We start from the raw sequence: 24,342 nt of genomic DNA, 5'->3' as shown, positions 1-24,342 counted from the left end.
CGTCCTCGTCCTTTAGATCCCAATATCTAATCACTTCCTCGCTAGTTCTGAACACTCCAATTTCTGTTTTTAGAAGGTTTGCATTTTTTACGTACTGCGCTTTAGTTTAAAGCCTTTTTGCCTAATGCCTTAACCAGTCTTCGATAAATTTGCGCAGCGCTTTGAGCTTCGATGGATAAAAACTTTATCACTGGTCGTCGATTTTTCGAGACGCAAACTCTTCCTGTAAAGCGATGTCTCTTAAATGAAATTCAACGAGTTTTCACTGAAAAATCTTTAGACAACTAAAACATTTACCAACCAAATTTTGACTGCGATCGTTGTAAAATATGTAATTTCAAAGTCCGACTTGTAGCAGAGTAATAACTTAATAATGCTTTACCAAAGCGAAGATAATGCTTATTTGCGATTTGGTAAAGTAGACTAAATTAAGCAACTCACAAATAAATTATTTTAAAAAATAGCGCAACCAATTTACATAGAAAAACTACACTTTACAGGGGTAGAATTAAACACATTTTTACAAACGGGCCATTTTGCATATTTTTTTCTCAACAAAATGCATTTTTTTTTCTATAAACGTACTTATACTACATATAAAATTATTATTGTACTTAGAGTACTAGACATATTGCAGAAAGGTCGTTATAGGATCTCTGGACATTTTTCCCAAGTTTGACCGATACAGCTCATTAACAAAAGACAATACTGAGAAAACTTTATCTTTACATTTCACTAGTTAGATAATCACACAACCTTCGTATAATATTTCGTATGTATTTGGCGATAATAAATAGTTACTCTACCAACTATGTTACGTAAATCCGTTGATGATGGGTTAACGCAAGTTGCGAGAAATGTTGAGTAATTTCTTTACACGAGCTGAGCTCATGTAGGTCACTTCCGGCCGACATTTGCCTATGCTAAAAACTATAATCAGATAAGTAACCCAAAATGGATCGCAATATACCCACAAGTATACGCAAATAGAGCGATCACGCTCAGCCATTTGGCACACAACCACGCAGTACCCGGTCGCACTCTTTGAGGGGAAAAAGTGGTTAGTATTACTATATCTGAAACATCTGGACGTCAGATTCAAGCTGCTGGTGGACTCACTACTCCAACGCTTGATTATAGAATCCCGCTATCACGTGACGTTGTTTCCAAGTCAGAATATCCGGCCGTTGACGGGTCAACGTTAGTCCTATTGCTTCTTAAAGTCGACCAATGCGACGAGCCCTGTCAAGAAGCTCTTCCGAGCGCCTATTTCAACCCTTGTAGATAACGAAGCGGTTTTATCGGGCTGCTATCCGGTTGACCTCTTGAATACGATGGAAAAAGATCAGGAGACTCATGAGGACGAAGAGTCAGATTCCGAATCGGAATCCGACCCGGAGTCCGAGACCGACTCCGATGAAGGAAGTCAGTTCACTGAAGACTCTGAGTAAGTTCAGAAATGCAAACGCCCTAGGACAAACAATCGTGATTCATGAAATGACAAAATATAGCATATATATCATAGAGTCCACCATGGTGACAAGCAACAAAAGCGCGTTCTAAGACTCTAAGCACAATTCTATATATGATAGCGTCACTACGTTCGCGGATATATTCGTTCAACTGGTTGTAGAAATCAAGTAAACAGGGGAAAATGTTAAAGTTGAAAAAGGTAAAGAAGAAAGCATTATTCGTGGTGAAGTAAGGCATTCATTTTCCGCAAGGGAAGCTCCAGAGGATCTCTATTTGTGCGAAATGGATAACAGTGTATAAGTGATGAACCCGCGAAACAACCTGAAGCTGAGGTAGACGTATTCGTGATAACGACCATGTGTAGTGAACATGATAATTTATCAACAGCGATGCGATTATATCTTCAGAAAGCGGGATTGTAAGGACAGGTTATAGATTTGTCTACGGTGAATATTAGGAAGGAACACAATGAAATTAGATGAGACAATTTTTATAAAGATTGATTTTGAAAAGCTCATCTGCAAAGAACACCTGCATACGAGACGCCTTTTCATTACTCGGTAGCAGGGGGCTATATCTCAGCAGTCAAGTACGAAGGGAAACCTTATTTGCTTACTTTATCTGAACAGCAATCAATATCTAAGACACGTCTCTAACAAGGATCCTGGTGATCTGAAGTAAGATCATGCGGAACATCAATGATGAGATTATTTTGAACGAGATCTGGAGAGCCTGAAACACCGATCTTCTGAAATGTTTAATATCTACTGCGATGCGATGAACATCTACGTACAATATTTTACTGATAGAATGTATAGTGGTGTACATACTGAGGGAGAAGCAGAACTTCTTGGTAAGCTGATTTTAAAATAAATCTTTCTGAGTTTTACCTTCGGTATTGCAAACGTTAGACAGGCGATTGGCTCCTAACGCGAAACGATGTGCGTCTACACCCAAATCTTAACCAAAATCGCCGTGTTCACGTGTTCTCGAGCTTGGTAGGCAAACGGGTCAGCGTTGCACTATTACAGGGTCAGTGAGCTTAAATGAGGAACTAAAATGTTTGATTTGCTAACAGGCAAGAATGTGAACCGGGACTACATGCTTGTGAATTGGCAACACTAGGTCACCTGGTAATAATGGCAGGCGTTAGTTGGACGCCATGATTACCTCCAAGTTCTCCAGTTGCTACCTGTGAGCGTTTTGTGCCTGTTTCTTAAGCTTATATCCTGTCAGCGTTCAAAGTAAGGGTGCTACTTTGTAAATATGGCCTATTCAATACCACAGCTTGAAGAACCGCCGAGCGTATCTCCTGCGCATTCTCTACCGATTGTCGTAGAAGATATCTAGTCGATTGTTTCGTCATCTACGCTGAAAATCCTATATGTCGGCTGATATGTTTGTTTCATTAACCGTATTTTGCACTGTTAAGAAATTACCGGACGAATATATTTACTTATCGGCTGCTGTCTACTCCCAACGAAATCGGTGCTATAATAACAACCGTAGCGTGGTTATTTCCAAAGTTTCTAGTCCCGGCAGTACTTACCCAGTTTCTTTGTTAGCTTTGCTGCGGGAAGACTTAATTGTGTGTCAGCTGTAGGATTGAATGCTACCTGGCTCATTAACGTTGAAACAACAAAAAATAAAGAACTGTAAAACGACGCTACATCCAATGACGTGTTCATTCGTGCGTTTATATAACCACAAGCGCTTGCTGAGAGCTACCAAACGATTTGGTTAATAACCTGGAAGATTACTACCTGTTGCTGGCTGACATGGTGCTCGATGTTAAAATCACGGAACGTGATAGCCCTTGTCCTTCGACGGAGGAACCGAACAGGGAAAAAATACTTAGCAATGAGGGGAGATCCGCTTGTTCAACAATGATAGCGTTGCAGTTTGCAGCCTAAATGCACTGTGTTGTAGGAATATTTCCTCGAAACTATTACAGCTTCTGTTTATCCGTTCCGATATAGCGTCACGTTGAGTTGAACATAATAATCAATAACGTGTTCTTTCGCTGGCGTTGATTCCGGGGCATTGACATGTCAACGTATAGGTGAGTGGACCAAGTGTATACTAATGATAGATCCACAAGAAACCCAAAGGCTCCACGTTCGAATAAAGAAGTTGGACCTTCTGATCCTATCAGGTACATGGGAACTGTAAACGAAAAGACGAGTGCCAATAATTTAGCTATACAACGAGCCATGCTAAGTATGATCAGACTCATCATTTCAAAGTAACTCATCGAAATGTACCTGGCTTAACGGGCGAACCGCTGACATGTCCAATCCCCCGTTGATAGCAGTAATAATGATACTCATTAATAGTTTGTAAACATCATAAGAGCATTCGTACATGACCTTGTATCTACTGTAAGTCGCAAAAATAGTGCATATGCTGTGCTAGAGAATAAGGTTAAATTAGTATTTGTCACACACAATTAAAGCGATGTAGATTGCAGCACAAATACGTGTTGTTTCAATAGGCGTTTCTAAAGGTCACAAACAAAGTTCACTATCACGTTCGTACCTGAGTCCTGAGTTGTTCCTTTTTCGATCGCGAAAATGTTTATTTGACGCTATCATATTGTAACTATTGTCTCGTCTTTTTCAGGACTATTCAGTCATCAGAATTAACGCAGAGCCTTTCCGCCGAACTGACTACTGCAGCAGATTTTGAGTAGGTGATTTGCTCCTTATCATTATCGTTCCTTCGGTAGAAAGCAGATACCATTTTTGCGCTGAATATAGCGTTCGAGGTCTTGACAATTGAAACTTCGAAATTTTTTTTCCTCATGCCAGTTTATTGTACGTATGACTGTGATGAATATCATTACATAATCAATGCATTATCTAGCCGCATTCGATGACATTGGTGGAGGTTGTTCCTGATTTGTATCTTTAAAAGTGTTCATCTATTCCGACGTGGGGCTTCAGCATAATGACACACTTCAATGCAGAGCAAGATACTCTATTTTTTTAAAAATTCAGCTAGCTTCATACGGACTTAATCATTTCATTTTTCCAGATTTCTTCCAGCGTCGATTGTTTACCTCGGCCAATTAGACGAGGTTGATCTTGAAATTTCACCACCTAACAAATACTCCGAGGTAGTTCTGTGAGTATTTCCGCTTATCTAATATACTAGAGTATGTATATACAGTTAGGCAGGTAAAGTTATTGGCGTAAGACGCTGCATGTATTTGCATTAGCCATTGATCGAGCCAGTTATCATGTCAACTGGACATGAATGTGTGTCGTAATCTCTAGCCCAAAAGCATGAGTTTTTTTGCGTTGACCGTTCAATTATCACCTGAGACAAGACTGTCGTTGACTACTAAATAGGATTACGTATCAGCAGCGGCGTCTCAAGATAGGAAACAGAACCACACACCAATGTTTCCATATGTTATATAAGTTGTGTAAGCTACAAAGCTAAGCCGCTTTCAGGCTTCTCTTAAAACAATAGACATAATCCTCTGTTTGGAAGCACAAATTATAGGGTCGACCCGTGTCTTAGCCAGCCCTCGAAAATAGCGAGCCCATATTAAAAAAAAAACTATAATCTGAAGCAAAATATAATGAAAAATTTATGTTCAAGCGAACATTACAATATAGCCTGAAAAATGAGCTAGGCATAGAGACACAACTCGTGAAAACCTCTTGTCTTCACGTATATGTAGTTGAAGCGTGGATGCAATTAAACGATCGCATTAGCAGATTGATTGATTGATTTCGTAACTATTTCTAGTTTATACATAATTTTTGGTTCATAGGATTGACACAATTAACGTGGACGACGATAGCGATGAATCAAGTCAGAGCGACATATTTGATTATGAGCGTGAATATTATGAGACGGAATTGCCTCCAGCGGAGTGAGTATTTTATTATATATTACATTGGATACCAAATCATTAAATGCCCTAGAGGTCTTCTGGTTGAAGTAACTTTTTTTTCTTTAATAGAAAATGTATAGATTTGACATGTTTTGTTCTGTGTCTCAGTCAAATACTCGAGGCACGTTGCTTTCCACTTTTGGTAATATTACCTTTATAAATAGGTAAGAAAGACATGTCACGTACGCGGACGTCAAGCGCACATACTAGCTTCAGTGTGGGTTTACTTTACCTATTTAGATGCTTATTTTGATCCTGAATTGACCTGTTTTTAGGTTGTCTAAAGGAATGACCCTACCGAAAAAGCCTAAACCATTAGACTTTCAGCACCCACGATCTTATTGGAAAAGAGAACCTCTGCGGCCGCCAATACCTAAAAAGGTAAAATTTTTAGAAATTGAATTTACTTCCAGACGTCTATTTGCCTTTATTATTGAATGTTAATGATTTGTCGTCAAATAACCATGACCCAACTAAAATCGAACACGGTCGCTGTAACATTTATTTACTACATTCAATTATATGTAAAAATCTAGGTACCACTTCAATTCTAGGTGTCCACCAGCTCCTACACGGTTCCGAGTCCCGAAACATCATCAGCCACTTTGCCTGCTGCATTACCAGCACTACCCAGCCCAAGTCCTGCCCCAGCTCTCCGACTAGCACCAAGCCCGTATCTGCGAGTGAAAATGGGCCCCATGGTAAGCCCACCACCAAATCAACTTGTCAGCCTTTTTCCACCACCGGAAAAACGATCGCCACCAAGGAAGCATTCGGAGAAACCATTAACACCCCAACCCAAAAAACAACAAGCAGCAGAAAAGTTAGCATCGCTGAAAAATGTGCCAGAAGCTAAAAAGACACCCGAACCTAAAAAAATCTTTGAGCTTAAAAAGGTAAATGGAGCTAAAAAGGCACCGGACGTTAAAAGGTCATCGGATCCGATAAAAGCCCCAGCACCAAAAAAGACACCGGACGTTAAAAAGTCATCGGATCTGAAAAAAGTCCCAGCACCAAAAAAGGCAGCGGCGAAAGGAAAGAAAAAAGCACCACCAGTAGCAAAAAAAGTGCCAGATGCTAAAAAGCCACCTAGTCTAGGCGCATCCTTAAAGACGCAGGATACCCCAAAGGAGTAAGTACCACTACTGTGTTTTAGGCATATAACCCATAACCAATGAACGCATACTCCTAATAACTTAGATGTACTAAAATTATATTTAAACTAGAGGTAAAATGAAAGATCTATCTAAACATTATCTATCTATAGAGCTATTTCAAGATATGTGACTTTTTGTTCTTTAATCAATGAAAAAAAACATCTTGTGCAATAAGTATTTAGGAAAGGCCTCGGTAGAGTTCGACAAACCTCTCCACGTGCGCCATTTGAACGCGTTACCCATTTACGATCTCGCCATTTCCTAGTAACAAGCTTTTAACTATTTTCTTTTGCGCCAAGCGCTTCTCGGCCCGTACTATATTTAGTGCTTCGTGGACTGCATATAATAGACAGTTTTCCTGGATTCAAAATAGAAGCCGATTCAAGTATCTCAACTAGATGGAGGTCAAATTACCACACTGCAAATAAACGATACCCTCATTAATATGATTAGTCTTTATTGATTCCGTTTCAGACCAGAGATGCCAACGGCCATACTGGCTAAAGGAACGCTTGAAGATCTGCCATCCGAAGTCCTTAAAGTGTACCAGTAAGTTCTGAGCACTCCATCTAGTCAATGCTTCACTTAGCAAACGATCATACGGTGTAGTATAGTCCTACATGTTTGATTAGATTAATCACAAAAAAAACCATTGCGTCTTTTCGCTGCCTTTACCTAAATTCTAAAGAAATTAGGTTTAAGGCTCTAAAAAAGACTTTAGATGGTTCCTTCCACTAAAAGTGCGCTAATTATAGAAATTCGTTTTAATGAAAAGTACGTTTCATGCTCCAAACGCTGGTCCAAAATCACCACGACAACATGTATAAACGAAATTGTTGTTCCCCTATAGAAGGCCATGTTACAGGTAACGATGGCTGGCCCTCTACTCAGACAGTAACCATTGGCAGAGGATCATCTTCCAAAGGAAAGTTTCCGCAATCATTCTCAACGAATGTAGTAATATCTTCGTTTCGTAATGTCACCTACAGATGTGTAGATAAGTTGATGTGGACAGAGAAGATTTAGAAAGGACCGTAAACTCTAAAATATTGTTCTTTAACGTGTTTTTTAGGGAGCAAGTTTTTGTGCAGCCAACGGTACAGAATATAAAAAGGTAAGACGATCTAATAGCCTTATTCCCGATATTCATTTTTTTCTTTTATTTATCTACGTAATAACTTTTCAGAGGAGCAGCAGCTTTATTGTCCATGTTTACTCCTTCGTTTAGGAAGCCCTTGGAGCCACAAAAAGGGAAAAAAGCAGATAAAATATTGCCGAAGAAGGGGAAAAAAGCAAAAGAAAACGTGAAGGATCCTGCAAAACCTAAGTAAGTCTCAGACTTGAAATTTATATGGGTTTACATATAGCATTTACATAGAAGTACTTTATAACATATAGTATAATGCAATAATAAAAAAAATAAAATAATAATAAACAATATAATAAAGTACTGAAAAAACAACTTGAACAAAGCCCAGCAACCACGAATCTATATTTCTAACGTTATTATCTCTACTCTATTAATTAGTTACCGCTTCGGCAAAGGGAGTACTCTGACAAATATGCTCGATCCTGGGACTTTTCTGTTAAGGCACTTCTGTAATTTTGTTTCCGGTCCTGCCCTAGTTAAACATCGCTTTAAGCGGCTGGCGCCCATAAGCACAAGGCAAAGTGTATTGACTTCCACTTTTGAATGCTGACCGCGATATATGCCCAAATCTAGTAGGCGAACACGCTACCGTAACGTCTAAGGTTGTCACTTATCAAACTACTTGCAAAGTCGGTTTCTTATACAGGTCATTGTATCACACGCCCTTAATATTGAAGAACGTAAGATACTTGTTAGTATTCAGAGGAACACGATTTCCTAGTCATCGTTATAGAGCTGTTCGCACATCAAACGCATACGAGATATCATTTTCTGCCCGCCATTAGCGATGTGTTTTACTGTTTTAATCAATGTTTCTGGTAAGCAGCAAAGGCTTCGAGTTTTCCGTACTTTTGCATATTACTTTAATGAATTGGATGAGTGTGCTTGGAAGTTCGTAATTACACAGTCGCAACGGCGCTCGTAGCATTCAGACACTGCTGCAGCGCGGATCTCGAACGACGTATGCTCTACTGTTAGCCAGTACAGCCTTGCGGCAGCCTTGTTCCTAGCGACCAATTTCGAAGAATAACGAGGCGAACCGAAACTGTCGTTCGTTTGTATACTTATACGGACTTCGGCCTATGGGATTGTACGGAGAGCGGCAGGCCCATGGTGTGTTTATCTTGAACTAAGTGATTTTGTGTGTGTGTGTGTGTGAGTGCGTGGAGCAATATGAGTAAAACAAGCGAAGCTTCAAGGTAAGTACCTTATCATCTAGCGAGTTTGTATGGTAACATACAGCGCAACTGCCTACATTAGCCGCCTGTCACAGGCTATAAATCGTACGCGGATAATTTGAAATTTAGCGTATGTTATGCGTCCGTTGCGACTCTTGCTTCCGGTTCGGTTTTTCCATTGCTCTCCCCGTTCGAATATGTCCACGCTACCGTGATCGATCGATCGATGGGTTTAGCGTAACTCCTCTGTCCACGAGCATCAGAAAACATTTCCGTAAAATACTATACGAAGCGGCGAGTGCATCTAGGTAACCGGCTCCAAAATAAAGGTTACAAATGGCTAATTATCTAATATATCTAATTGGCAGTAGTAACCCACTGTCAGGTTATAACAGTATTAACTGTTAAACGTAATTTCGGTTTGAAATGTTAACATTTGTTCGTGGTTTACTTGCGGACACCGGTTATGCGATGCAGAGGAGGAATGGGGTAGACTGTCTTAATATTAATCGAATTGGAATTGGACTTAACAGTAATTAAATTGGATGGCTTGTCTATAACAATAACAGAAGTATAATACAGTCTCATTTTTCTGTCAATTGCGCCATTTTTTCAAATTCAACGGGAGTAGTCCAGACATGAAGCACGCCCTCATAAATTACCAATATGTTCGGGAGGATTCACAAGAAAGGTTGGCCCTAGCAGCTCTAATCCTTATTTGGCTAAAGATTGTTTTTCAATGTAGTTTAAATGAAGAGGTGTTCTGCAAGCTGACTACCCCCCCCCCCATATGAAGTCACTCCGTTAAGCAGAATTTGGTAAATGAAATTGTAATACGTGTCAAAAGCGTTGTCAGTGAATTTTAATTGCCCCTGATTTCGTAATAAAAGCGTTCGAAGGTGAAGTAGCGAAAACGTTGTTGCTTACCAACCCCTTCAGTGCTTCGATACATTGCTCCAAACCGGATATAAAAAATGCTTTTAAGTGGATTACTCACGCCCTAATAATTTAGTTAGAATTCGCCAGGTAACAAACGGGGGTTTCAGTAACTTGTGCAGTAGTAAATTAAAAAAATCAAAGTACACTTCGTTTTAGGTATATGAAGACAGAAGTTAAATGAAGTGCAGGCCATAACTTCTTTGAAGGCTGTTTCAAAAACGTTGCTTTTTCAAAAAAGTCTGAGCTCTGTTTTTGACATTTCTGCGTCTAAATGCATACGTTAGTTACACATCATGCCTTTTAGCTTCAAAAAAAAGAAACAAAATCAAAAATAAGCGTATTTTCTCAGCGCCAATATGCATTTTCCGCCCTATGATATCAAAAATCTCCATTTTAATATAGCTGACTAATTGACTTCGCAGAAAATCTAGTGCAGAGCCACCTTCGGAAATAAATTCAGAATCCGCGAAAGAGTCCTCGAAGGAGTCCTCGAAGGAGTCCTCGAAGGAGTCCTCGAAGGAGTCCTCGAAGGAGTCCTCGAAGGAATCCTCGAAGGAATCCTCGAAAGAATCCTCGAAAGAATCCTCGAAAGAATCCTCAAAAGAATCCTCGAAAGAATCCTTGAAGGAGTACTCGAAAGAGTCCGCGAAAGAATCTGAAAGGTCGCGAAGAAGTAGACCTTCCGGGGACAAGTCATCCGATACGAATAACGCTACGAAAAAATCAACCAGGGCGAGCAAACTAAACACAAGCAAAACTCCGGGCAATACAAGCAAAGCGCCTAGCACAGCAAAAGGAAGAAAGAGCCGGAGAAGAGACGAAAGCAGGCACGGCAGACGAGATTCGTACGTAGTTACTAATCCACTATCCCCAGTGCACGTTTTCTTATTAAATATTAGATAATGCCGTTGTATGATCTTCGCATTGCTAAGCTACTTCAAGTAACAATGAATGCCCACATTTGACATCGTCTATATTGATACGACCCTAAGTATTTACAGATTTGCTGACGTCCTGATTGTACAGACCCGAAACCTTTGCAGATAATCGTATCAACCTCGCAGTGTTTTTCATTCTTCGATGGGCCATTCGTCCACTATCCATTAGTTAGTTTGCAGACGGTTGTTCAAGACTGAAGAATAGGAAATAGACTAAAGAAGCTTGGGATCAGACATTATGCTAAACGGATGTCAAAACCGTACATCAAGCCCAGTATCCATTCTTCTTGTTAACATTCTGAAATCGTCAGAATAACGTTAGGATATCAACCGCATCTTTCATGAGATCTTGTTATCTGCAAGGATAGCTTGTATCGGTGCATCGATTATTATCAATACCATTCGATTTGACGTATTGTTAGTACAAGAAAGGATGCTTCAAAAGTATTTAAAAGAATAAATTTACCCTTAACAAACGTTTTGAACAGAAATTTTTTAGCTTAGTATGGAGGGAATCTGGCTAGGTTTTACGGAAAACATTTTCCGACACCACAGCAGGTACTAAAGCGCGAAATATGTATATCAGGAAATTTAAGGATCTTAATTACGTCGTTAATACAGCAGTATTAATTCTGAAGACGGTTGTATAAGAGGGACAACAAGGCGCATCGAGACCGCACCTTGCTGCGTCAGCTTCAGTTTGAATATAACGACCTGTCTACTGTCTTCAGTGGTTAAAACGGGCATAGTACATCTCAACTCATGTTTTCTCTTGTTGACCGAAGTCGTTCAAATCCGAACTCTTACACTTAATGCTAAAAAAACCGATGAGATATGACCTATTGATATATCATGATGTTGCTCTCATGTAGTGTTCTGCGGAATTCATGGCAAATAGGTTTTTTTTTGTGACCTAAATGTGGGGGCAATGCTTGTAGTTTGTCTTCGGGTATTGATTTCATACTGTTTGAGCAAAGCTTGGCATATGAGTTTTCGGGGAAGCTCGGCTCGTTTTATGTAACATTAAGGTGATCATATTCTCTGTGCCGAAGGTTTAGTGAAAGCCAATAGTGATCCTTAAGATGCGCACCTCATCTTAGGTCAGTAATACACGAAATAGCATAATAAGTAAAAATACAATTATTTTCAATAACATTTAAAGAGATATAGCCCAGAAGCATTTTAATATCTCATCGATAGAAAAACTGCTACCAGTATCAAGCCGCACATTATGGAGGAGCATAGCCACAAGGCCATGATGTGGCCGATATGATAAAGAACAAAATGGATCACTTGAAAATTCAGCAGATTTGTAGAAGATGTGGTAACCATAATTGATTTGCCATCTGCGGTACATACTGCACGTTATACAATTTTCAATGTAGTTTTCTACTGTATTGATGGTGAGGGACGGAAATTTACCTAGTAAACAGGTTTGATACATCAAACTTTGCATCTCGGAAAAGTCGTTCCGCCAAACCTGTAAAATTCGATGGGCCTTCGGCTATAGCCAGTGGGGATGAAAACGACACATAGTTAATGCAACTAGAATTCAATTTAACGTGAGACAAATGAAGCTACTTTGTAGATCGCCTTTGAGTCACAGATGCGAAACCACAAGTTTGCTTGTATATTGAAGGGCTAATTATAACCAATAACTTTGTGTGGCGTGAGGGTCTGAGAGAGAATATATAAAACACAAAATCCTAATAAAATCACCCTTTTCATGCCATTGGCCTCAACCTTAAACATAACGGCTTTGAAGGAGCGGCAAATTTATTTCCTCAAATTCATTGATCAGATTGCTGTGGCATTATGTGGGACGGACAGTGAAGGATATAGTTAAGCATAGCTTAACTATATCCTTCACTGTCTGTGAGTTTATTTTTAGGCAGCCGAAGTAAGTTTAGCTTAAGAAGAATACCTATCTATCTACCTAAAAAAAGATAAAAAATACCTATCCATACAGCCTGCTGGTGCACTGGCATTAAGTAGGGCATAAGTAGGCCCGAAAGGCTATCACTTCTGTAAACGTACTTTTCTTTCTATGTCTCCAACCCCACTGATATTAGCAGTACTATTTCCTGAAGATAATTAAGTCGAATATCTACGTGGATTTCTACTATATTGGACCGGATGAGACGTATAAAAGAAATTGTAACTTGGTCTTAACTAGGTCTATGATAGGCTCAGGCTTGTGAAGTAATGAGCTATCTCCACCGTGGAGCCGAATGAATCCACGACGTTCTTGATAAGAACTTATCAATACTGCAACATAGTTCATTAGTAGTTTTGTTGATGTTTTAACTGTGGGCTGGTAGTGATCTCATTCTTTATTTTTTAATGGTTTCACTAGGACGTCTTCAGTACTTAGTGTGTAAAAAAAAAAAAATAATTTTTTTTATATTTAATTTAATAGTCTGTTCATTCGTTGGTACACGGGCGAACAAGTCTTAACACGGACTCATTACTGGGCCTCCTACTACGTATCATTTCTGGGCCATTAATAGATGCATCCCCGGTCAGAAATGGCATTAAGTTAAATAACGGGCTCACTTCTGGATCGATGCTTGCATCGGCAGTATTTCGTTTTTTCTCATGAACGTCTCAGTGCTAAATTGAATATCTATCTATTCGTGTTTCAATCTGTAATGAATCTTTTGTAACGAACAAAGTTTGTGCTCGATGTGCTTGAATAAAATGAGATACAATGTTCGTCAGTTTTTGTCAACAATGTGACAGTACAAACAAATAACAGGACTTATTAATTTTGGATGGTTACAGCGCCCTCTCATCCTCCCGAATTTTAAGAAAACCACAAGAAGAATATATGTTCAACATTTTACAGGCTTTGTGGGATTTTGTCATCTTGCAACCTATCGAAGAAAATGTGAATGCCAAACGACGTGTAGCATGTGCTCGTTGACCTTATTTGAGAGAAAAAAGAGAAAACAATGAAGACCAAAAAAAATGACGTCCTTGCTGTTTGTTGATAACGTTGATACTCTCTACGATTTTAGCGGTCGAGGACCGAATCTTCAATGCATTGTTGAATGGTTACTGTTAATTTAGAAATCGATCAAGAACATAATGTTCAGTTTCTGACCAAGCCAATTTAACGCAATCTTAATGCTATAAGGCGAACTGGATTTGCGGAACGTAAATTGTTTTGCCGGAAACTTTCCTTACGTACGATCGATGCTGCTCTTACTGAGTAATGCTTGAAAGCAATTCCTTATTGTCGAACGTGATTCATGTGATTTCTGCAAGATTCACTAAGGTAAAAATACACGACAAAATCCAATCGTGACCAATTGATGAGCTAATTCGTCCTATTATCCAACCCTTAGCGTACACTAACAAACTGTACCATCATTTTGTTGATATACTGATATTGCCTCAGTGACGTGATTTATGTCAACACCAAGAAAAAAGATACGAAAAAAAAGAGTCGGGTAAAGAACACCGCGAGGAAACGACGACACATGTAAGTATGAAACCCGTATACTTTCATCTTTTTCTCGCGTCGATTACTTCATTTCAGTTCTATTGTGTGTTCCGTAGTTGAATCGTATAACATCTATCAATTTACGCGTGGAGAGGGAGCTCACAGCAGTAAACTGAAGGTGTTATTTTAGGTGGTGGGCACAATTAATATTGGCTATGTGCAAACTGCAATGGAGACGTTGGATAGGAATCAATATTTAGCCTATTCAGGACGGGAGTTCATAAGATGGCAAGATGCTTCGTATGTAGGATTGTGAATGTGTAGTTCCAGTTGCTAAGCGAGGAATTTTTAGATGTAGTACCCTACAACTGCTTCATAAAAGGCGAACACTGTGGCTTCCAAAAAGTATGGTATTTCTGGTGAAGAAGGCCTTAATTTTACTTGAACGAATTCGCTCGACAGCTGCTAACTCGTGGTGCATAACCCAAAACTCAAATTCTGGCCCGAGCTGTCTAACCTTTTGTGCACTTAGACATGGCAGTCTTCCAATTATCATGCATACTTTGATGATGTGAATGTACGTTACTTAAATTTCCTTGCTGCAAGCTTGAGCTGAGAGGTCCTTGTCGCACTGCTAAAAATCGGCGATGCCAAGGCCTGTCGTAAAAGAAACAGCTGAGTGGAAAAAGATCAGCTTTTGGCAACCGAAGGCAGCTAGTTCAGCTCATAAGCTGTTTCAAGGGCGCGGACCACAGAGCAGACATTCGAAATCGCCAGTGTCGGTAAACAAAACATCGTCGCTATCTAATGGTTGACTAGCAGACGACGCCATCATGTTTTTCTATAGAGTGAGCCAGTCTACGTCATTAAGAAGCGAATAATGGATGGGAAACTTTGGTCTTATAAAGAGGATGATTCGGATATTCTTATTACCGAAACAAGACAAACTAAAGTTGGGTAAGCAAACGGCAGATTGTACATGAGTGCGCGTTATAACTATTAATATCTAGGAACATAGGCGGTGATAATAGGGCTTGTGCAAGCGGCAACTGGTGGCAATTGGAGCTCTTGGAAAGAGTTCCACTCAAGTGAGTATTAACCAAACGTCTTTCAGTCTCCATGAAACTTCGTAAGCTTGTCGTAACATTACAGAAACCTCTAACGCCGAGATTGAGGCAAAGCTGGTGAATTCTAAATTTGCTCAAAGAAGTTTTTACCTTGATCGTCCACGTATCGGAAGGATCCGCTAGGAGTTGGCACGCAAATTTCGTACAACACGTTCGTGCGATTGTTTCATACGCCTACGAAATGGACAGCCTATCAAAATATCCGGGAGAACTGTAGCACACGAATTTAGAATTCGTATTTGCTATCAAATTTCTGTGTATCGGGTGCGTTCTGAGGTAACTGGATTGAAGTAACAAAAAGTCTTAGAAACATGTCCTGGTGTTCAAGAGTAGACGAAGAAATGGAGTGTTCGACCTTTGCTTTTAAATAGTGGAATCCAGGTATCAGTGTCTCTTGCTCCATTGAAAATTAGCATTTTCAGTTTGGTCAGCTGACAGAAAAAGTAGTAAGTTAGCCGTTGTCTACCTTATTATGTTGCAAGTCATGTGGCTCCTCTACTAAGGTGCATGGTTCGTCAAGCATCCGTTGTCAGCGAGCGTGGAATGGAACACTGATGTTTCTGTGTTGTCCAAAGCCTTAATGCTAAGTGGTCTGGCATAAACTTCTCAATTGGTTAGCTTCGGAACACGTTCGCCAGTAAAGATATCATACTATAAATACTATTCTATAGAAGTTCATTACTTCGGGGGACTCTTGGACTTTACAGTTTCATCTGAATAGAAGCCTTATAGTTTCTTCTGACATGTCAACAAAACGAAGTAGTGCCCTCTTGTGCAAACCTGTAACCACCTGGTTTAAATGGCTGTGAGCTCCCGACTCATATGAGTCCCACTTACCCCATGAATTTTTTGCTAATACAAGGTTTCCTAATCCATACTAATTTTAGAAAATGGTCGGATGCTTCACCTCCGGCCACTTTGGAGATCAGCATGTCAAGCTCCTCGATAATCACCGCGAAGTAAGTGATTCGTTTTTGTTTCTATTAGCAAACGATGTTTGCAACGACTCTTGTTCACTCAGCAGATTACCAGGTGGGGCATTGGAGAAGCCTTTGAAAGTCGGCCATATAAAATCTATGTAATCATATAAAACATTCGAATATTGTACATGAAAACCTAGCACGGCCGGGCACCTTCTCAGAACAACAAACTCTGAGGGTAGTGCAGTCCTCGCCAGCACAGACTTTCGTTCCTCAACGTGACGCAATCTGTAGTTTTACAGGATCGCTGTTGAGTGTTACTCAATAGTATTTATTTTCTGGGAAATCGCCCTTTTATCAATTCTGTTGCTGTCTGATTTTAGATAGCCTCAAGGCTACTGCCTGTAAAGCGTCTTTGTTTAGTCTTTATATTAGTTAGTATACAACGTAACACGGACTTGCTATTGCGTTTAAAAGAGCTTAAAATTCAAATTGTTATAAAACGACTGGCGCGAGTATATTGAGTGCGTTTCAAGAGCTTGACGTTTCAATTTTTCCTCTGTCCTTATTTTGGCTTTAGGTTGCTTGATTTAAGTTTTTGAAGTTTTTTTTAGAGAGCGATTTTATTCATCCTGTATATGCGCAGCAAAGATTCTACGATTATCTTTGGTAATTTTTGAGAAATCCGAGAAGAATTCACAAATGTCGAATAGCTTACAGGTTGTCCTACATTTCAACAAACGATGAAAAGTTCAGGACTTATCAATGCTGCCGAGTTTCGCAACGATTTTTATAGAATTTGTTATCATTTTGTTGCCGGAAAATTGCAGCCAACGATTTCCGTAATATTATTTTATATATTTCGTTGATTTAGAACCAAGACGACAGGTTCTTATTAGATCAAATGAAAAGACAACCGAGTGAAATGACCTTGTGGTGAGTGCTTTCGGTTCCGATTGTTAATATTCTATCTGAACCACAATGGGTTTCGAGACTGTCAAATTAAGTGCAGCAAACGACGCAGGCTGAAAAATCGACTGTTGATGGTTGGAAGTTTTTTTACTTCGAAGGGCCAGTGGGTGGTCCCTACACAGTTAGAACTATCGATCTACGAGATTTTGTATTTCTGGGCGCCGATTCGCATTAGAATGGCCAGGGTGAATCTCTTTTGTGAATGTTTTTTGTGTGATCTACAACTGAGTGCGAGGATTTGAACCTGAAAATGGCTATGTGGAGGTTGAAGCATTTCAAGACGCCAAAAACATCTAGGGTAAGCATTTGTAAGTGTCAGCTGACTAGCTATAAGAGAAATCCATTAATTCGGTGAGTATCACAATTTCGCGAAGCGTTTTTATTGTTCGTTTTATTCAATGCCCTACGGTATGCCTGAGTAGTACCCGACAGGAAATACTAATAGTAATATGCCGGTCAATGGCCTGTACTATTGCGACGAGCCGCTCTGCACGTGCGGTACCCATTTAAGTAAATTTATCTATCTAACTAGTATCGATGACTATCGACCTGATCAATATAATGCAGTATGGACGCGCCGGTGAAGACAATCAGAAGTTAGCATGCAGCAGAGGGAAAATTCGGGTATGTGTGGATATGTGTAACTGAAGTTTCTTAAAATTATTGTTTAGGCTAATGAAGGGTAGGCAAGATAAGTGATTCCAGCAGATTACCTGACATGGTTTCTCAACTTAAGACATCTCACCGACGAGACATTGCACACACCCTACTCGACTAGGGCAAGCAGCAATGGGCTCAATTTGCCATTCGTATTAGTTTTGTCACGTGGGTGTCTTTTCACTCACCAAGGAATTCGCAAAGGGTCGGTCCTTAGACTCCCGTTTTATTCGAGCGTTCGATCCTCTGGGAACCGAATGTATCGTGATAATATATATATATATATATATATCATCACGACACATATTAAATATATATAACTATGCACATGAAGTTAGCTGCAGTGAAAAAAATTTCGTAGTTAGGCTCTCATTGGAGACAAGCCAAAAATGTTTTGGTAAATTACACTCAAAGCCACATATGTGTAGTAGTACCCTTGATATGCTGTATTGAATCTCTTTTGGAATCGACTGGTTCGAGCATTTTGCCTTTTGCCATTTCCGAAAATCAGGAGTGTTTCCTTGCTATCGGTTTCTTAGCGGTTACGAAACAGTCTTTATTGGTCCATATGGCCCGTCGGACGAATCTCAAACGACACAATGCATTTGTAAATAATTGCTTGTAAAGAAGTGGACAGTTGTGTAGAGCATAAATCGGATAAAGCTGGTTGATCCGGCCGTTCGCCTGATTGCTTAATGGTTTTTGAAAATTAGTCCCAAGCATGGCGCAAGCAGCGCCTCTACGTAGTAGGTCAAAAGGAGGTTAACACATGAATAATGTATTGCTCAGAACTTGCGGAATCAAGCTGGGGTGGCCAATCTGAGCTTTAAACGATGTTTCATGGGTTAAGCCACGGTACCGCCACACCGTCCCCGAGGGCAATTCTCTTCCTTTGATGCTATCAGGCTCCTGTTTTGATCTTATCTAATTGTAGCCGGACCCGTATGACTGGTTTGTCATCCAACGGCTATGTCTAAATAATTTGCACTAACGAGTGTCTTATTCATCTTGTTCGTGTTGTTGTATCGTCTTTGATTTTTAGCAAGATTGGCAAGAAGAAAGCGAAAGACCACAAAAAAACTAAGTTTGAGAAAGTTGGCACTGAAAGGAAAGCGGATACCGTGTCTTCGTCACGGGTGCCTGCTAAGAGTGAGCGGGGCCTAAAGCCTAAACCGAGCGTTCGCCCGTAAGTAACCGTGAAAAGCGACTTTTAGCCATATCGTCGGACCCCCTCCTTCCTCCTATAGTAGATATACGCACAGTAGCCGGAACACGCGTATATATCAAAGGACTCATTTAATAACAAGCTATTCGAGCCTTGCGAACGCGGCCTGATTCACACAACACAGACCGATATCGGATGGGTACAGAAAAAATTGCTTGCTAGTTACCACCTATTAAATATATATGTGTATATATTATATATGGCGTGTGCAATATCTCGTCGTATTTTGGTTTATCTGTCAAAACTGGAACGGAAAGATACCCACTACTGTCAGCTGAGACAAACAAAGCTATCGAAGCCCCCAGAACCTAGAGGAACCTTCTAGACGACTTTTTCTAATAGAAACCTTAGTCCATACTGCACTATAATAGGCCGGATAGTATACATCGGTGAGCTTTTTCGTAATAGCCTTTGTTTAATAATAACAAACGATAAGCCGCTGTAATACTTCTGGTTTTGTAACGCATGGGTTGTATTGTGGTGGACAGTTGGAAAAATGATTAATCGACTGTATATTTCTGCCAAAGATGGACAATGGCGGTTTGCAAGAACAGTTATAAAGGTATTTTAGTGTTCTCGTTCATTCCAACTTCTTTAAATTAGAAACCATTTATGAATTTCATTGTGAAGAGCCCTTTTTGTGTTTGTTTTGAAGATCTGCATTTACTATAAAAGCTGAATTTTGTTTTATAAATTTTTAGGGGCTTCTGCGCTAATCTTTGACGTTACCTTCTGAAAAATGTTCAGTCTGTTTTCAGAAATAAGCCCTCGAGTGAAACTACCACCTCATAAAAATATCATTAGAAGGGATTCCAGGGCAGAATTTTCATTTCGGGTCGATATTTGAATCGCCAAAAGGAACGGTTTTATAAATGGCCCCAAATTTTTTCTCTGTTCCGGAAAAATATGGTACAAGATAGAGGGACAGAGCGCAACGTGTCAGGTACTTCCATACTCAGCCAGAAAAACATAATCCATCTCCGTGTCGAGTTCATAGCTGAATGGGTTTGCGTCTTACTGTAGAATCCGCTTGAAAATCTCGTGAAAACTGAGAAAAGGGTCGCATGATATTCTAGAAGACATTCTACCTTCAAATCAAACATGTGCTTTCCAATGAAGCTAGTATTCAGCAGTGTCTGTTCTTTCCGCGTCAATAGAAAACCCACACGCGACAAATTTAAATGAGCCTATTAAATGACCAGATCTACCACTAACATTATTTCTCAAGGCTACAAAGTCGTATGCTGATGGGTGGGCTGTGATGTAAGATTATCAACACTTGAAAGATTTACGGAAAAAGCATTACTGGGGAAGCTCACTGGGAGGATCGGGTGCCATTTGCAATCTGCCGGTAGTTTCGGTTGATTACTCCTAGTCGACCGACATCTTCTCAACTTAGAAGCCTCACCACTTGGTCGCAGCATCGGTGCTTTTCATTGTCAATTTGAAATTCGATGAAATTGTAATTTGCTGTCTTGCGTGTATTTCTGTTTACATAAAGGACCAGCAAAAAGGCGTCTTCGCCAGCACCATCAGAAGAGGAAGCCCCAGCTGCGGCGCCAGGCGCTCCAGATCAAGCTCCTGGAGTAGGAGGAACGTAAGTTGTTGCCGGGCGGTCTCGCCGATTCAGCTTCGATCATCAAACTCACGTGCAATAATCGCTACTGCATCCTTTGCGGCGTGGCTGTTCTCTATATATAGAATATTAGCTAGCTTGTATATGAATACTGCATTGATACTTTTTTGTTGTTTTCTCTATAGAGAAAGGACGTCTACAAGGTTTCTTTCAACTGACCAAGGATCACAGGACCCAGGGCCACTTCCTGAAACTCCGCCGGAGGTCGTCTCGTCTGACACGGCTGCTAAACCCCGAAAAACTTCGTAAGTTAAGGCTAATAAGCGTTTAGGCTGAGTAAGTATCGTTGCAAAAAATAAACGAATGAAGTAATTAATAAAGTAACAAAGAAGTTATTTGTAAGTATTTGACAACCACTATGTTATCTTAATCCTTTATTTCAGTGTCACACAAAAGAAGTCTACCAACCTTTATGTATGCATCGGCATTGTGCTGGTCGTGGTGATGGGCATTATCCTTTATTTTGCTATATTTGCGCGTGGTAAAAAGACAGAAACGATTACAACTCGGAGCTTTACGACCCCAAAGAGTGCGACGGGACCTAACCTCATGTTGATACGGAAACGCCTTAAACGGTCCCTTAAAGTGGCTGATAACCTAAAGAGCCGCATACAACAATGTCCAAGCACAATGAGCAGGCATGATAGGCTCTCGTTTGTTATGAGGGCAAATTTGTCACATCTACGTATGGCTTTTGTCGACCCCACGTACAGGATGCTTTTCAAGGTGGTTGAAGGTTCATTCCGAGAATTTTTTTCTTTTAAGAGTGTCAAAAGGTGTTCGATTTGAATTTCCCATTCTAGATCATACACCCACTTGCAAATTCACATAATTTTTTTTGCGCGTGTCCTGAAAGACAAATAACTGCTTTTTCTAGGAATGACTGTTAAGTAAAAAATTTAATCGATAGCGTGTTGACATCTACAGTCAGACAAGAGTCAAGCTCTTTTTCCCTGCCGTTCAATCCGAGCCCGTTCGGTAAACAGTAAAGAGGAACAGTGGGAATAGATAAGGAAACTGAGGAACTGTGTAATAGATTAATAGACTAACTAGTTGTGATAGAATTCTGTGGAGAGACATCGCTATGCCTAAGCTATCACAGGCCATTTTTTCCGTTTCGGGAATGCTGTCCTAAACAGACAGTGTTCGTCAGTGTGGAAATATGTATTACTGAAAAAAACATGTAATATCAGGTTTTGTTGGATCTCAAAGAGTGCACTGAAGTTAACTTTAACTGGCGATATGTTAATCATTTTAGGTTGCTGCACTAGTCTCGTTTCCGTACGACGTCATTAAAAGCAATATCTTCAAGGGTGCCTACGTCGCCATTGTGCTAAATCGACTGCAATCAAACATGACATTTTTTTACTTCCTGCTTAACTGCAAAAATCAAGAACCTGTTCGGATTCAGCCAGTCACGATGGGCACTATCGCGGGGTTAGTAATTTCGGATTCTGTCGGAAATAATTTCCTCAAATTTATCTAAGATGGCAATTTTTACAGTTCAGTTACGCCGAGTTAGTCAATGTACTCGACATGGACTAGAAAGGCCAAAGACCAAAGAACAAATTAAGTTAATTCACTTCGAATGATTGTATAAAACACATTTTCAGAGTTAGACAGCACATTCAAGAGCTGGCTGAAAACAGTCGTAGGGTCGACTGGTTTAAATGCACGAGAGGAAGTCTTGTAGACGAGTCAATAAATGTGACGCAATTTCAAGTGAAGGCAGAAATTGATCTCACATTTTCACGTTTGCTTATGGAAACCTGCAATCCTGAAACGGGAGTGTGTTCGACGACCTATAATCAATCGGTATGTCATCGCTTATTCTGCACGCGCGACAACCGCTGCAGGCTCATACAAATGTCGCTAAGCAGCAAAACCGATAAATAGTAACTTTCTTCCAAGACACGTTATAGTGAATAGCCGGGTAGCTTTTAGTATAGGCGAGTTTCGTTAACTGACGCCTATCGTTGACACGTCCATGTCGCAATTTTCTATTGTGATTTCCCTAAACGGTCGTCGAATTGTGTGTTGTTTCCGCAGGTACCCTTGTACGAGTTTAAAACGCAGCCTGAATTTCGGATGTCGGCCATAACCGGGTGGACTGGGCTAAAGTACCCGAAGTTCGATTTCCTGCATTTTGCAAACATTACCACATCGTGTGAGATTCACACAAGCTCGCTATAGTAGCGGTGACAAAGCGCCTGTGTATCTCAAGGGCGCGCCAAGCAACTTCGGGGCCCCTGTGGTATTTCACATTTCATATGCAGTACTGTAACCCAATGCGACCCACTGACAGTGGGACGACGACGACGACCGCTAACACTGGGCCTTTGTCCTTCACGGCAAAATCGGTGAAGTTCTGGAGGCGGTGCTCTTATTCACACCTTCGATGAAGACGATTGTGGGGCGCACTATGCCGCTTTACTGGATTGACACACGTTTTGCTGACTAGGTCTCATGTTCGCAAATCGTGTATTCAAGGCCAGCCCCTGCGCAGGTCCATTAGACGAGTCTGCAACCCACTCTTATATATATCTATTTACAAATACTATATGATCCTTGCAAATACCTTTGTTCTGTTACGACGTATACAATTGTTTGCTGTGAATGCTGAACCGCCAGCAATCGCAGGGCACAGCTGCTGCTGCTGCTGCTGCTACTACTACATTTTGAACGAATTAACGCCGTGTTGGTTGATGAGCTTGTTTAGGTGACAGCGATCAGAAATTAATTTTTCTTATTGGTTCGATCATCGTTTGCGCGTCAAAAGCCACAACAGCTCAGGTCATCTCATGACCGTTTGGTCGTGGGGTCTATTTCAACCAAATCGGGGGGTTAATTCTGATATGTACACAAAAAGCTTGAAGTTGTACTCCCGCAGGTGACTATAATCTTAGCATGCACAGGGGTTGTCTGGTATTGGTAGGAAATTAAACATGAAAAATAAATGTTTTTGGCAATACTAAATAAAAATTACAAATCTTGTGGTGCCCTACGAATACAGAATGCTTTACTATCCTTAGTTCTAAAGGGCAGCTACACTCCGTCTTTGTACACCCACAGCTGAGTCCGATTTCTGGGAAGCGGACCGTTACGATTCACTCTGTTCCGATTGTTTTTTGGAAACAGCGCACGATTGCGTCGCTTACAAAATCGTTAAATAAACGAAAACACGTTCAGTCAGCAGAACGCTAATTTTACTATTGTTGTCGTTGTTAACTGTCGTTAAAAAAAATTGGGGGTTCACACATGAAAAACGGGATGGTATGATTTTCATAATCGGTTGTCGCAAATGTTATTTCTCCGTTTTCTAATTTTCCAAAAGTTTAGGTTCACTACTATTCAAATACTCTACTACTGAAGAGTTAGGTACCCCGAAGGAGTTTTTAGCCTAAATATTTACCACTCGACCGAATATTTGTGTAACACACCAATATTAGCGTATGATGATGGAAGGGAAAAAGTTCCATACGCCCGGGATTTAATGGACGTTTTGGGTCGAAATGTACGCCTTTAGGTGTGTGGTGGTGACCGAGATTAAAATTAATAGACTGAGACTGTGTCAGTCGTCAGGTCCGTCGAGCGCACAGCCGTATACCGATATAC

The 24,342-nt window shown here is 40.3% G+C and overlaps 1 protein-coding gene across 3 annotated transcripts; it reads left to right on the top strand.

The window, feature by feature from the left end:
- Positions 1–1,285: 1,285 nt before the first annotated feature.
- LOC111262478 (uncharacterized) lies at positions 1,286–23,931 on the top strand. 3 transcript variants are annotated; one of them, XM_086969145.1, is made up of 20 exons: positions 1,286–1,447; positions 4,096–4,161; positions 4,510–4,599; positions 5,258–5,359; positions 5,656–5,761; positions 5,935–6,512; positions 7,012–7,086; positions 7,610–7,651; positions 7,766–7,864; positions 9,497–9,556; positions 10,227–10,649; positions 14,146–14,229; positions 16,205–16,276; positions 18,909–19,052; positions 20,593–20,688; positions 20,853–20,972; positions 21,111–21,453; positions 21,986–22,164; positions 22,341–22,542; positions 22,777–23,931. In XM_086969145.1, exons 1-20 carry the CDS (start codon positions 1,335–1,337, stop codon positions 22,918–22,920), a joined length of 3,138 nt encoding a protein of 1,045 aa, XP_086825271.1. In that variant the 5' UTR covers positions 1,286–1,334; the 3' UTR covers positions 22,921–23,931. The 3 variants fall into 3 exon arrangements, with proteins under 3 accessions (XP_086825271.1, XP_086825272.1, XP_086825273.1); XM_086969146.1 differs by lacking the exon at positions 9,497–9,556; XM_086969147.1 differs by lacking the exon at positions 18,909–19,052 and having other exon boundaries at positions 1,287–1,447.
- Positions 23,932–24,342: the final 411 nt, after the last annotated feature.

This window comes from Varroa jacobsoni, unplaced genomic scaffold (assembly GCF_002532875.2).
Source record: "Varroa jacobsoni isolate VJ856 unplaced genomic scaffold, vjacob_1.0 scaffold_667, whole genome shotgun sequence".
NCBI lineage: Eukaryota > Metazoa > Arthropoda > Arachnida > Mesostigmata > Varroidae > Varroa > Varroa jacobsoni.
Note: the sequence above shows the minus strand (reverse complement) of the source record. Positions and strands in the feature narration are given on the sequence as shown.

Excerpts from the sequence above, each read along its gene's own strand:
- LOC111262478 (XM_086969145.1), top strand. The coding sequence starts at position 1,335 with ATGGAAAAAGATCAGGAGACTCATGAGGACGAAGAGTCAGATTCCGAA. Across the intron at positions 7,087-7,609 it reads GAAGTCCTTAAAGTGTACCA|GGAGCAAGTTTTTGTGCAGC; the intron begins GTAAGTTCTGAG and ends CGTGTTTTTTAG. Across the intron at positions 20,973-21,110 it reads GCTAAACCCCGAAAAACTTC|TGTCACACAAAAGAAGTCTA; the intron begins GTAAGTTAAGGC and ends CCTTTATTTCAG.